This window comes from Rhipicephalus sanguineus, chromosome 2 (assembly GCF_013339695.2).
Source record: "Rhipicephalus sanguineus isolate Rsan-2018 chromosome 2, BIME_Rsan_1.4, whole genome shotgun sequence".
In the NCBI taxonomy this organism is placed as follows: Eukaryota; Metazoa; Arthropoda; class Arachnida; order Ixodida; family Ixodidae; genus Rhipicephalus; species Rhipicephalus sanguineus.
In genome coordinates, this window is record NC_051177.1 from 17,053,032 (window position 1) to 17,067,592 (window position 14,561).

General features: G+C 46.3%; 1 protein-coding gene across 1 annotated transcript in view; it reads right to left on the minus strand.

Annotated features, from left to right (window-relative positions):
* Window positions 1-5,613: 5,613 nt before the first annotated feature.
* The window catches only part of LOC119382460 (putative bifunctional UDP-N-acetylglucosamine transferase and deubiquitinase ALG13), a 60,296-nt gene continuing 51,348 nt past the window's right edge, over window positions 5,614-14,561 (minus strand). Inside the window, exons 18-20 of the mRNA XM_037650168.2 lie at window positions 12,701-12,756; window positions 6,692-6,889; window positions 5,614-5,937 (exon numbers count right to left, since the gene is read on the minus strand). Coding sequence (XP_037506096.2) covers window positions 5,614-5,937; window positions 6,692-6,889; window positions 12,701-12,756 — 578 coding nt within the window. The remainder of the gene's footprint in view (window positions 5,938-6,691; window positions 6,890-12,700; window positions 12,757-14,561) is intronic.

Sequence of the window (14,561 nt, forward strand, 5' to 3'; positions counted from 1 at the left end):
ACTGTTCATTTCAACAAATACACAGGAAAATTGAAAAATACCAGAACTGCAAAGTATGCTAGGCAAGTTGAACAGAAGAAACTTTTTTTTTTCCAGAAACATGCGCAGCCAGCCTTTGTTTCACCGTGTCGAGAACCTGCATCGGGCGGTGGCATGATAGGCACTAGTGCCTATTATCTTGTATTTATGTAAATAATCTTTGTACTTACAGAGCTTATATTTCCACTATTAATCTACGAGGGCTTTGCGTTCAAAACGTATATTTCGATTTTTTTTTTTATGTTTAACCTTTGCAGATTAGCATTGATGTTTTTATGAATCTTTCTTTCTTTTTGATGCATTTTTCTTTGTTTGATAATTTTTTTATTATATTCAAAATAAATCCGCTGTTTGGAATTAATACTGTTGGAAAGACCAATTCTTCCTCTATCATTTGATACCCTACACTATAGCATCAATTATATCCTGTGGCAGGGAAAAAATATTTCCTGGACTAGCCAAAAACAACCAATTTTTTCGCGGTCACGAAAGTGTTAATGCAGCTCCACTACCGTGAAGCCTGAAGAAGTGTGTAGCACGGGCAACACAGCAAACCCAGCGCTTGCTACCGCCTCGGCGATTGCGCACTTGCTGAGGCAGTGGCGCCCCCTCTTGCACGGCATGGATATCAGCTGAATTTTTTAGTAGTGTTTCTTGCGATCTTATGTAAATTATTGCAATTAATCTTTGATTATTTGAGCAGTTTACAGCCGCCGACCGTTTACCGTAAAAACCCGCATATAGCTCGGACCCGCATATAGTCCGGGGTGTAATTCGGGGATAGCAAACGTGAGAAAAAAAGTTTTCACCCGAATATAGTCCGAGGAAAATGGAAAAAATGCATTTATTGACATTTCATTCATCGTCGTCGTCGGACGCACTCTCTTCCGAAGCTCCCTTGTCGGAAATGTTCTCCCACAGCACATCATCCTCAGTGCCATCAAGCGCGTTGGAGATGGAGCACTTTTTGAAGGCGCGGCAAACGAGCGCCTCTGGAATGCAGGCCCAAGCCTCGACTATCCACGAGCAGAGCATCGCTGGCGAGGCCCGTTTCAGCCGTCCGGCAGGGGTCACTTCTGGTTCTCCGGACCTCATCCACTCCACGTACAGGCGCTTGACATGGTCCTTAAATGGCTTATTAAGGCACACATCAAGCGGCTGCAGCTGTGATGTCATCCCTCCCGGGATGACGACGAGCTCGGTGCGGGAGTCGCGCAGCAGTCGCTTTACGGAGTCGGCCAGGTGACACCGAAACGCGTCGAGCACAAGCATCGAAGGGAGCCCCAGCAGTGCTCCGGGCCGTCGACACCACACGGACTTTATCCAGTCAAGGACTAACGATTCGTCCATCCACCCCTTGTCCTGGCAGCGGACGACGACATTTTTCGGGAACTTCTCCCCCTTCGGCAGCGTCTTTCGTTTGAACACCACGTAGGGTGGCAGCTTGCGACCGTCAGCCGTGCAGGACAACATTACAGTCACCCGCGTTTTTTCGTTTCCAGTCGACCGCACGATAACTTGCCTGGAGCCTTTTTGATGCACCGTCAGCGCCGAGGGCATATCCAGGTAGACCGGCGTCTGATCCGCGTTGCCGATCTGGCCCAGCTGAAAGGGGACTGCCTTTCGCAACGCAATTATGTACCTTTGAAAAGCCACGAGGTGCTCTTCGTAGCTCTCTGGTAGCTTCTGGGAGATCGACGTACGCCGACGTAGGGAGAACCCAGCGCGGCGCATGAAGCGAGACACCCAATGCTTGCTCGCTTTGAAATCCTCCGGCTGAATGCCTTTGTCTCGAGCGATCTCCCTTGCCTTCGCTTGTAGCAGCTCGATGTTGACAGCGAGATGTGCAGCTCGCTGCTCCCGCACAAAGTCTGTGAGTTCTCGTTCCACGTCAGGAAATGCTCCATTTTTTGGTCCGCGGAAACTTTTTCGCTGGCCGCTGCATGCAAAGAGGGCTTCCTTCTGCTTCCGCCAACCAGCGAATGCTCCGCTCGTTGACTCCGAACTGCCGCTCCGCGGCACAGTTGCCGATGGTTTCGGCAGCAGCGATAACTTTTCTTTTAAAAGCAGCAGAGTACTGCCTGCGCGGTCCTGACATGGCGTAAAATCACAGGAGCAAAATCGAGGCCGTCGTTATGGGCACCAAGTTGAAGCAAAGGCCACTGACCAACTGACCAGTTAAGACTAACGCCGCTAACACTACCTAGCGCAGAAGCGCGCAGACAGCTGATGATGATGATAGCACCGCGCTATGCCGAAACCGAAACTGAATTTGGGCCGAAAATTCTTGGGACCCGCATATAGTACGGGGCCGAAATTTCGCACCCTAAAATCTAGAAAAAAACCCCGGCTATACGCGGGTTTTTACGGTATTCGGACTTGGCGGGAACCGCCGAAAAGTCCGAATAATCGGGAGTTCGAAAAAAAGCATTCACCAGAAAAAAGCACCTTTGTTGGCCCAGTGGCCGGAAGAAACTTGTCAGTGCGTGTCTGTACACATGTACGTTTACGCGCGACCAAGTTGCCTGTATTTCAGCCAATGTTTGGCCACCCCTGTGGGTCGGCAATAGCACTGCAACAGCCTAAGCTAAATCCACATTTAATGGCTGTGCTGTGGGAGGTGTGTCATCATGGCAGTCACTGGCCACATGCGCTGGTTCGAGTAGCTGACGGATATCTCAACGCCCAACTCGGCGAAAACTCCCAAGCAACTTCGGATTGAGGTCGGCCGCCTTCCACCTGGTGAATAATCGTCGATTTTATGGCCATCGTCAGGGCCATGCAGTTGCCGCGTTTCTTTAGTTCCGGCGGCACACATGAAACGGGCGGCGTCTGAGGAATTTCAGCAGATCAGGCCTCGCACGCCAAGCAACAAACAAGGGAGCGAGACACGAAACTCGGGACGCAGAGCACGCCTAGCCACTGAAACATCTGACAACGAAAACCCTCAAACGCCAAAAGGAAACGACGTTGGGCTAGTTGATGTTGCAGCGCTTCTGTTGTCGTACTCTTTGTCTGAATTAGGATTCGCGTCGTACCCGTACGTGCCGTCATTCTCCTCAAACGTCGCACCGAGCCGATTCCAATCTTGGCTTGGCTTGGCCTGCTGTTCGGCCGTGGTAGCCGTTCAATGGCTACTTGACTGGCTAAAGCCAAAAGGCAACCGTTACGTGTAGCCAACAAACACAGCCTTCAAGATCGGTAATTTCTGTGTGGATTTTTGACACTGGCACGATCTCTATAGTCGGATACAACTTTAGAAGGCAGGAGAGGTGCCACCCAGACGACCGAAGCGCGGCAGCCGATCCCCTCCGCGACTAAAGAAATAGTCCCGCTCATGCATGCGCCGATGTTCTCCGAAGGCGGAGCCACTGGCCGTCCCGCTCATGACGTCAGTCCCGAGTGCGCGCCCATTGGTGCAGGCTTGTGTTCATCCGCCTTTGAGGAGGAAATGCCACTGCATTCTAAAGTTGTATCCGACTATAGTTATAGCCATTGCAACATTTCAGTGCTGGCAACCTAGCAAAAATAGTGTAAACATTGCTGACAGCTTGTCATGGCATTCGATGTCGCACTGTGGGGCGTCAGAATTTTCAATCATGAGTTTATATTACTTCAATGGGATGAGTGGCAGTGCTGCAAAGGTGTCTGAATAAACGAGCATGTCCAAATTTTCAGCGTCCGAATAAACGGTCGGTGACTGTATAATATATTAGACCTTCTTGGTTTATTTGTTACTGGTTTTGAGCATTGTTAGACTTATTTTAGGCCTGTACTGACTATTACCTGACCATGCGACATAAGACAGTGGATGGACGATAAGCCGGGCCCCTAACGCTTTCATGACCACACCCATTCCCAATGACAGTATGTTATCAATGAATACAAATTCAAATTCTATCACTCTCCGAGTGGTTTTGGACAGGTAATGCCATCCAATGGGTAAAAGAGGAAGTATTTTAACAGTTATGCTTTTGAGTTTCTTTTCTCCGCCACGGGGGGATTTTTAAAGCTTCTTCGCAGTCGGGGAGGCGAGCACTCGTAGTTTCGGTGTCATTCATTGTGGACAGAGATGTCACCCAAAATGAAGTGAATACAATTGGATGCCAGGAGGCACTGTGAAGGCAGAGAGCAAGTGGTGTTGAACCGTATGCAGAGTGGTCACCACTTTCTCCTGCCTTTAGAAGAGTTCAGAGGCACGAAGTGTTGGTTTTAATATTTACATGGGTGGTTGAGTTCATGTGTGTAGTGGTATGTAATGGTTTAAAATATGGTGCCCTACAATGAAGAACCACTTACAAGTACTGCTACTCTTTCAAAGACCACATAACGCTGTCATACACAGACACACACACAAACACACATACACAAAAAAAACCAGAATAATTTGAAAAGACCTTGAACTAACAGCATCTGAATCCGAGCCAGTTGGTACGTATCCATAGGTAAAACAGCGCAAATCTATGGACTTTGAATTATCCCCAAAAAATCCCAAAGGTGCTCAAAAGATCCTAGAGTTCCTAAACATCCTTCCGAGACATTTCAAGGTGCTTAACTAAAGAACCCCTAATTTTTTTACATGTTGTGAACAGGTAGCAAGGAATTGAACCGTGCTGTTGAAAGGTTTACAGTGGTAAACTGTTAGGAAGTGAAGAAGACATAATGATACCTAGAAAATTTATTTGAGGCATGTAACCTTCACTGGCTACTATCATAGACAGCACTACCCTGCTTTTCTCACCTTAAGGGGAGACGTGGGTCTTAAAAAATGGTTTTTTTAAAGTTGGGTGAATGGCATGAAATTTAATGCTCTTATTCAGTTTTTTCTGCAGATTCAAAATCTCTGAGTAGTTTTTTAATAGCTGCATTAGAATAAAAGATATGCAATTTCTAACACATATTTAAGCATATTTCTTACGGGAATTTTTGGCAACTTTGCTTTGTCAAACACAAAAACAAAGTATGTGGCAAGATTGCCAGGAAGCTGGTCTAGCCGGTGATGCTATTTATTTTCTTATAATGTTGTTCACCAAATTAAAATTCTTGATTACCAGAAATAGTATGCAGCAAAAAAATTTCACACACATTTACGTCTATTTATTTTGCATTCAAAGTTTGTTGAAGACAATCGGATTAGCATCACCGGCTAAACCAGCTCTCTGGCAGCCTTGCCACATATTTTGTTTCTGTGTTTGACAAAGCAAAGTTGTCAAAAATTCCCGTAAGAAATATGCTTTTAGAGATTGCACATCTTTTGTACTAATGCAGCTACCAAAAATCTAATTAGAGATTTGGAATCTGCAGAAAAAATGGGATAAGTTTGTTAAATTTCGTTCAGTTCACCCAGCTAATAAAAGAAATAAAAAAAAGACCCGCGTCTCCCCTTAACTGCAGTTGTTTTACCTTTGCACTAATGGTGGCAAGGTGAACCAAAGGTCTGTGGTACACTTTGTCACGGTAAAGGTATTGTACAAAGTGTAATGCCCTGACAAGTCACAAGGCTGGGTGCAGGAAGTTTGCGAGCAGAGACAGAAAGTGCATGTGATCGTAGCTCAGTGCAGTAAAAACAGCTGTTCACAGCAAGAACTTCTTCGATAGACGAGAAAAGAAACCACACTTGCCAGTGGGAAGGTCACTGCCCTCTGGGTCATTAGAGCGCTGAGCAGCCAGGTTAACAGTGGGTGCTGGGGGCTCACAGGAGAAGAGCAAGTTAGTGAAGGGCACTGGAGAGTAGGAGGCCACCAAGTGCTGCTGTGGCTGCTGCAGTGGCTGCTGCACAGCCACGACTTCCTGGCCATATGGCAGAGTTGCATCAGTGGCACAAGCATGTGGAGTGACACCAGGGCTCAGGACTCCATTCTGTGGTGAGCTGCACAACACATCCGGAGAGGGAGCACCCTGCAAACAGGATTATCATTCCTCCTGTAGTTGCGAGTACAAAAATGCCTTATCAGCACACTGTTTCACAGCAACACTGACCCAGAGAGAGAGAGAGAAAAAGAGAATTGGTGGTCTGATGCTATCACAATGCCACAGGCTATGCTCTAATACTTTTATAAATTCACACTTGTTCATAGCAAATGTCTGAAGGTATTGGTTATTGATATCATGCCAAATTTCACGCACTAACAAGAAGTTATTCTTTAGGCAAGCATAAGCACTGTACCTAGGCAACGCTCTCATTGCCTAATGTTCATGGTTCCTCCTACCAAAGAATGCTCTAGGTGTGTCCAAGTTTAGCAGAATAGTCAAGCTGCACAAAGTGAGTGAGTTATGGTGTTTGCAACAAAGAAACTCTCTCTCCTCACATTAAACACCAGTTAAACAAATCCTAACATTTGCCAAAACCGGTGTGACAATTGACACGATAACTGCCTACAAAGACATTTTTGGGCCAGTTGGTTCATAATCGCAGTAAAAATGCACCAAAGAACACTACTAAACAAAGGGTAATGACACATACACAGGGTGCCTGTGTGTATGTGTCATTCCCCTTCGTCTAGTACCTTGTGCTCTCCGGCGCTGTTTTCCTAGGAACATTACTTGGAAATAATTTTAAAAGAAGAAGAAAGCAACCCATAAAGCAGGAAGCATGGCACAAGGAAATAAAGCAACAGTTCATAATTTTTCCAGCAAACAAAAAGGTGCTTACATAAGTAAAGGAAGGAGCAGAAACATAGTCATAAGATGAAGGCGGTGGTGTACTCAAAAGCCCTTGTTCTGTGTGAGCAGGTTGACTCAGGATAGATGAGTCAAACACAGTGGTGGTGAAGTTACCATAGTAAGGGGTTTCTACATGGTGAGCTGTTGGCAGTTGGGTTTGAATACCAGGGCTCACAACACTGGAATCCTGCAAAAAATAAATGTTGAGATGTTAGATAATGCATACATCAGGTTCTGCTAAGCTTACCTAAAGCCGATCATTATGCAAATACTAAGTTCCATCATATGTCCAAGCTGCTTTAAAACGAATTTTGCAGCACATAAAACCTCCCTTTGAAGCACACATCACAAATTTTCACACACATATATAAAGGGTGGCCAAAAAATACTGTAACATGAAAAAACAGCAATAACTAAAACAAATGAACAAAATGAGGGACACTTTTTTTTATTCGAAATGTCATTTAATTCTGTAGAAGAACACAAATTTTAGTTCCAGAATGTTCACCTTGTGCTTTGATACAGGCTTGGAGATGCTTCTGGAAAATTTTAAAAATAGCCGTGATGTATTCTGGAGGTTAAAGAGAATGGTAAGCTGGGCTAGTTGGTAAGTATTCATAGTAATAACCAGCATGAAAAACTATAGGCAAAAGGGACAAAAGTGCTCGTCCCCTGTTGTTCTTCTCTTTTGTCTGTAGTTTTTCACGCTGTCTATTACTATGAATATTCTGGAGGGATTTTGTGCCGTTACATTTCCAGAGCATGTTTGAGCAGCTTGATAAATGCCTGCTTTGCTGTCGTTCATTGATGCCGCCTGGCTCAGCAAACCATTTCACGGTGCGATGGTCTTGAACACGCTTGCTTCTTTTTTTTTTCCATGAGAAATAAACTTTCCAAATCCAAAACTTTGCTTTCGTTAGGACATCCTCTATGGCATCCAGTGCCTAAAGTGATAAGCAAAGTAATCGCATGCGTTGCAATATGTACAGACAAGCATCATCTGTAGTGGCACATGCTACAAACAATTACTTGCCCATAGATTATTCAGAGTTACTCGTTAAGAGGGATGACGTACCAGACTAAACATAACATGCTGAACTGTAAATATTGAAGACCAAATGCTGCTACATTGCTCATGCTGATCCAGATTCTCTCCAAGTTTTAGAGCTTTAACCAGCAAAAGCACATCAATGGAAAAAGGCGAGGAGGTTCCGTGGCACTATTTAGAAACTGCTAGTTGCAGACCAAGAACATTTTAGTCCCGATATGCTCCACTGTCATGTATGCAGGTGAAAATAGTAAACTTTCGTGCAGATTGTGCAAGTCTTGTTCAGATGGGCACAGCAAGGTGCAGCAAAGAAGAACCGCAGCAACATGGCACAGTTGCACTCACACTTGAATACTGTTGCACTGCCACTGACAACCCATGCAACTCGTGTATAATATACAGAATGTAGAGGTGAATGGAGTTCAATACCCACATAGCACGGTGCTATAATTTTAGTTGGGATTTTGAAGAGGACTCTACAATGTTTCTATAGACACAACAATTCAATATATTCAGAATGACAGAAAGTTGAGCTAGTTGGTAAGTATTCATCACAACAGAGGGGTGGGCATGCAAACACGGAGGACACAGGAGAAGATGGTAAAATTACAACTACAAATGAAATTGTTCACCTTCACTACTGAGCGCAATAATAGCCTCCACACTTGTGGAAGTGAAGAAGGTACAGTCTGTGGGGTTGCACACGCAACCCATTGTCTTCAATGCGGCGGCACCTCGGCTTCGCGCTACGTTGGTACGCGCAGTGGCGAGGGGGGGTGCATGGGAGAGGGCACGTGCCGCTCCCGCAGCCCTTCGCACCCTGCTCCCTGGCCGAAGTCGAGATGCCCCGTTTTCCCTCCTTGCCCTTTTCTGGAGAGACTCCTCTCCAGACCCCAAGAGACGCGCGCGGCTTTCTTGGGGACCGCCTCGTCTTTCGACTCGAGCAGCGGTGACGACCACAGCTTGATCGAGTCGGGAGCCACCCAGACGCCATCCCCCCCTGCACAACGCCCGGTCTATTGTGAGGCAACTTACTGCCTCAGGGCCGGACTGCGAAGCCTTGAGAGGTGAGTCGAACCTTATCGCTCTAAATCTCGTGTGCTTCCCATTTTGTTGTTGTTTTCACGTTGTCGTGCGGAACTTCTCTGCCGCTTCGTTCTTGCCTTGTATTTTGTTGCGTTGGTGGCGCTTTTGGCACAATAAACTGTGTCAGGCAAAGAACTTGTCTCTGTTACCACTGGCCTGAAACCCGCCGTGGTCGCAACTTACGCGAACCGCGGGATAGGGTGTCACAGCTCTGACTGTTAGGGCTGCTGCGTAGCACCTAGTAGCGAGTAACTACACTCCTCTAGTGCGCTGTGTGATCCAAAGACGGGGCAGTTTTGCACACGACGGAGGCTTTAGGCAAAGCACGACGGAACCTGAGCACTGCTCGTGGGGAGCAGAAAGCGCAGTATGACCGCTCTCATCGGGACATTCAGTACAAAGTGGGCGACCTGGTGTTGAAGCGGAATCATGTCCTAAGCGATGCCAGTAAGGAATTCTCAGCTTCTCTGGCACCGAAGTGGATAGGACCGTACCGGGTAGGAGAGACTGTCTCTTCTCTCGTGTACAAGCTCACGGACTTAACGCTAAGACCGATCGGCGGACCGGTGCATGTCTGTGATCTCAAACCCTACTATGACAGAGGGAACGAGTGGCCCAAGGGAAACGCTTCCCCGCGCCCGCAGGCAGTGGCATCCGAAGGCATGGCTCGACGTACGAGCTCAGTGCGACATTACAACTTGCCATCTCGGCAGAACTAACTCTGTCCGGTTAGAGGGGCTTTATTATGCGTGATATCGGATGGGACGCTCCGCTGATATCTAGCATGCAGCCTTCGAGAGCGAGCACGCGCTTGCTTTTTCGGAGAGTAAGAGAGGGGCTAACTTATTGTTCGAGTCGCAGATCACCCATCGGCAGCATTTCAACAACAGCCAAGCGAAAACGACCGTTTTCGCCAGCGGATGCCCCATAGCCTGGCACTTCGTCAAGCTGTAACGCAAGCGTCTTGCAGAGCAGGGAGCGGCGACACCAAAGCCCACAGCAGCAGCCAGAGTCAAGGCGAAAGAAAAACAGCAAAACAGCTTCCGGTCCCGAATGGCCTCGGTGCAGAAGAATTCGCGAAACCACTGCACAGCCCGGCGAAGAGCTGCAGACCCGGCGACCGAACTACGGAGCGCACCCGCGCTACGAGCGTGGTATCCCGCTGCGCAGAACGGGGGTTGCAGCCGGCCAGCCGCCAGCGTCGGAGGAATTTCGACTCTGAACGCCTTAGAAGAAAAAGCGAAAGAAAGAGTACTAAGAGCGGGAGGAGCAGCAGAGACTATAGGAGAAACTAGAAAAGGAGGGGAACGATTCTACCCCCACCAGAAGGCAACGACTGATGAGCGCCCAAGCCAACTCTCCTGCGTCGACACGACGCTCTCCTGGCGATGCGACCAACGCAAATCGAGGTGGCCTGCAGTCTGGCGCTGAGACCAATCCAGCCGTGTGCCCCTTTCAACACCATGGGCCGCAAAATCCGAGCGAGCGAGCGATGCCAGAAGCAAGCCGAGCTGACTCCGACCGAGCTGCCTAGGTTCCTTACAACTGTCAAGTTCCTGACAACTGTACCTGACTATCCCGACGACCGCCCTGATGGCTGACCTGACAACTGTCTTCAACTGTCAAGCTGCCCTGCATTATCACTCACCAACACCTTCCGGCTCGCCAGGTGACTGCCCCTTCGGCGATAACGGTGATCTGCGTCTCCGTGCAGCTCCCTCATCGACACGGACTTCGCCATATTCCTGGTGGAGCCGCTAGCCCCCTCTTAAGCCCCAGGTGATGGCGATCCTCTTTTTGGCTAAAGGGTTCAATTAAGGAGGGGGGGATGTGGGGTTGCACACGCAACCCATTGTCTTCAACGCGGCGGCACCTCGGCTTCGCGCTACGTTGGTACGCGCAGTGGCGAGGGGGGGTGCATGGGAGAGAGCACGTGCCGCTCCCGCAGCCCTTCGCGCCCTGCTCCCTGGCCAAAGTCGAGATGCCCCGTTTTCCCTCCTTGCCCTTTTCTGGAGAGACTCCTCTCCAGACCCCAAGAGACGCGCGCGGCTTTCTTGGGGACCGCCTCGTCTTTTTACTCGAGCAGCGGTGACGACCACAGCTTGATCGAGTCGGGAGCCACCCAGACACCATCACCCCCTGCGCAACGCCCGGTCTATTGTGAGGCAACTTACTGCCTCAGGGCCGGACTGCGAAGCCACAAGAGGTGAGTCGAACCTTATCGCTCTAAATCTCGTGTGCTTCCCATTTTGTTGTTGTTTTCACATTGTCGTGCGGAACTTCTCTGCCGCTTCGTTCTTGCCTTGTATTTTGTTGCGTTGGTGGCGCCTTTGGCACAATAAACTGTGTCAGGCAAAGAACTTGTCTCTATTACCACTGACCTGAAACCCGCCACGGTCGCAACTTACGCGAACCGCGGGATAGGGGCTCACAGCTCTGACTGTTAGGGCTGCTGCGTAGCACCTAGTAGCGAGTAACTACACTCCTCTAGTGCGCTGTGTGATCCAAAGACTGGGCAGTTTCGCACGCGCGGATCTGTTCGTTACAAAGTAACCCCTATAAGTCTGATACTAGTTCTGGATCATCATCCTGACCTTCATGTACTACGTCAAAGCCACATTTTCTATGTGGTCCTCTGCTCAACCACTCTAGTCTTTCTAGCCGTTTAACACTCGCAATGTGGCGAAAAATGCAATGTACTCCAGTGCTTGATACAGTAAGCATTAACTCCTCTACCTAGTATACCATGACCCTGTCAACATGTGGAAATAAGTTATGCAACTTGCAGAACAGATTCATCTTTAGCTAAAAACTTAGCGCAGCTTGCACTGGAGGCGCTGATGGGCACCTATGTAGAGTCCTGGCTTTTGCTGTTTTGCTAAGTTTCTCTCTTTATTTCTATTTATTTCTCTCTCTCCCTATTTCTTTCTATCTCTCTTCCTCTTTCATCCCTTTCTTTCTCTATTTCTTGCTTGCTTCCTCCTCCTTTCTATTCTTTTCTCTCTATTTCTTTCTCTCTCTTTCTCCATTTCTTTCAATCTATTTTTCTCTCTTTCTCATTATTTTAGTGCTATGCTTTACTCTCTCCCCTCCTCCTCCTTTCCCTTCTCACCATCACACCTCTGCTCACGCTCACTTCCCTTTCCCACCTCCATGCTGCACTATACTATACAAGGCTATGCTATGCTCTGCTAGTGTGCCTGGATAGCAGAGTGGTTAGGACGCTTGCCTTCGGATTGGGGCCCGCGAGTTCGAATCCCGCCTCGTGAAGAATTTTTTTCGCCAACATTACTTTCTTTATATATATATCTCTCTTTTTTTTTCTCTCTCTGTACTGTATCTCTCACCCATCAGAGTTATTACAGGCCATGCCGAAGACATCGGCGCACGTGTTCTGGAAGCGAAGCAGAAGAAGACGAAGATGAAGAGGATGTAGAGATGAAGATAGTCAATTCTGTTTCCGACAGACAAATTATGGTGAGCTTAATCAGCTTCGCTGTTAAAAAGGAACATCTATGAGTCAATGAAATAATATTGGTACTAGCAGAATGTACTGAAACTTCAAAATACACAAGCACTGAAGAACATAATAAGTTGCAAGCTTTAACATGTTTTAGCCTTCGTCACAGCACATCACAGAAGGTGCAACTGCTCTATAATATACAGCTGATGAGGCACTATTATTTCCCCCAGCACACTTTGTTACCATTACTGCTTCGAGCAATGGGATGTGAATGTACATAAATAAGCAATTGACAGAATAGCTAAGAACACAGAGGGAGGGGGAAGAAAACTTCTGACAGAGTATACATTGTGCATTGCTACCAAACATATTGTAAAATCAAAACTGTGTATATTACTTACATCATTCTTGAGTGGCATGTCTTGAGCGCTAGACTGACTGTAGCTGGACGGCACACCTGGTAGCATGGAAATAAAAAAAGAGAATCAGCAAAATGAACAGCAACAAGAAAATTTTTCATATCTTCAGCTTTACTCAGATACGAGTGCACTGAACATGAAGACTCGCATAGCGCTCGAAATTATGAAAGTAAGCATACATAGAAATAAGCTTACTGGCAAACCTTTGCACCGCAGCTTAACGAAATAATTGTCAGTGTTCCTTCAGTAATGATCGCTAATATAATTGTACTCTTTTTTTTGTTGGTTTAGATATTTTTTTACATTGTTGTGCTTATTTCGTAATTTGTATCTAATAATCACGTACAGAGGGTCCCGGTACAGTCTCCTGACCTTGGGAACCCCTTCTGTATATTCTCCATGATGTAAACATGCTATGCAAGCTAAAGCTTTTTAATTTGATTTAAAGGTTTTTGATTTGATTTAGTCAGGCTGCACAAGAGTGAATGCTTATTTTTAGATACTGCTGTGCAATAGTTTCTTTTGATAGTGCTGTGTGATAGCTTGCATATGCTGCGCCCTCTCTGTGCGTGCATTTAGAAGATATATAGGGTGTTTTTTTGTAGACAATACAGATTTTTAATAAAAATTCTATGACAGTCAGGCTCCTGTCGTTTTTGCACATGAACTCTACGTCAAGACGAAAATATTTTCCCACAGCTAAAATGACGTTGATGCAACCAATTAACAAAAACTCGTTAATTCATTTTTTGATTATTGACTTGAGGGCAGGTGTTTATATCACAAAATAGTAATGCGTGCCAATTTATGACATAATTATTTTTTAGAAATCACAAAAGTTACACGTAGTCATACTCATCTTCGAACTTCAAGGGCAATATCGAAACTGAACGTGCGCGGTGGAACACCAGAATGACATGTGACAGGAGAGTGATGAAATCTGAATGAAGGCATGCCAAAGCAGAATCTGGTCAGAAAAATTGGCAAGTATTCTGAAATACACTCGTAGACGGCTTAATTTTTGCGTGTGATGGGTGGTGCCTATCTCTTTCTTTCTTAAACTACAAACAGGCGCGCAAAACTATTTTGAGTGTCTGCAACAAGAAGCGCCGCAGTGGCCGCCCCTGAGTTATGCTTCCCAGACAAAAAAAAAAAAAAAAATAAGGTTGATTTTGCGGTTATTTTGTGCACAGTTTGAAAGAAACAGATAAGCACCAAAGACTACATGCAAAAGTAAGGCAATGTGCAGGCACAAGTGAGATGACTTGCAGCTTTTCACGAAAACATACGGCCGCGGTGTGCAGTCAATTCAAACTTCGTCACTCCCATGTGATGGGTAGTTCCGGTCTGACGTAGCAGAATGGGCACGTTTTGTGTGTGATCAGTTTAGATTTCGCCCATGAAATTCGATGACGAATATCTTGAACTATGTGCAACTTTTGTGATTTCTAAAAAATAGGTACGCTATAAATTGGCACACACTACAACTTTGTGATATAAATACCGGCCCTTAAGTAAATAATTAACAAGATAATTATTGAGTTTTTGTAATTAGTCGCAACAGAATCATTTTAACTGTGGCAAAGTATGTCCACCTCGACGTAGAGTTCGTGTGCTAAACAACAGGAGCCTTACTGTCATAGGATTTTAAATGCGAAGCATTTCTTAGCGAACCTTTGGCACTTTGAGCGTGTCTGTCTGTCTGTCTGTCTGTCTGTCTGTCTGTCTGTCTATCTATCTATCTATCTATCTATCTATCTATCTATCTATCTATCTATCTATCTATCTATCTATCTATCTATCTATCTATCTATCTATCTATCTATCTATCTATCTATCTATC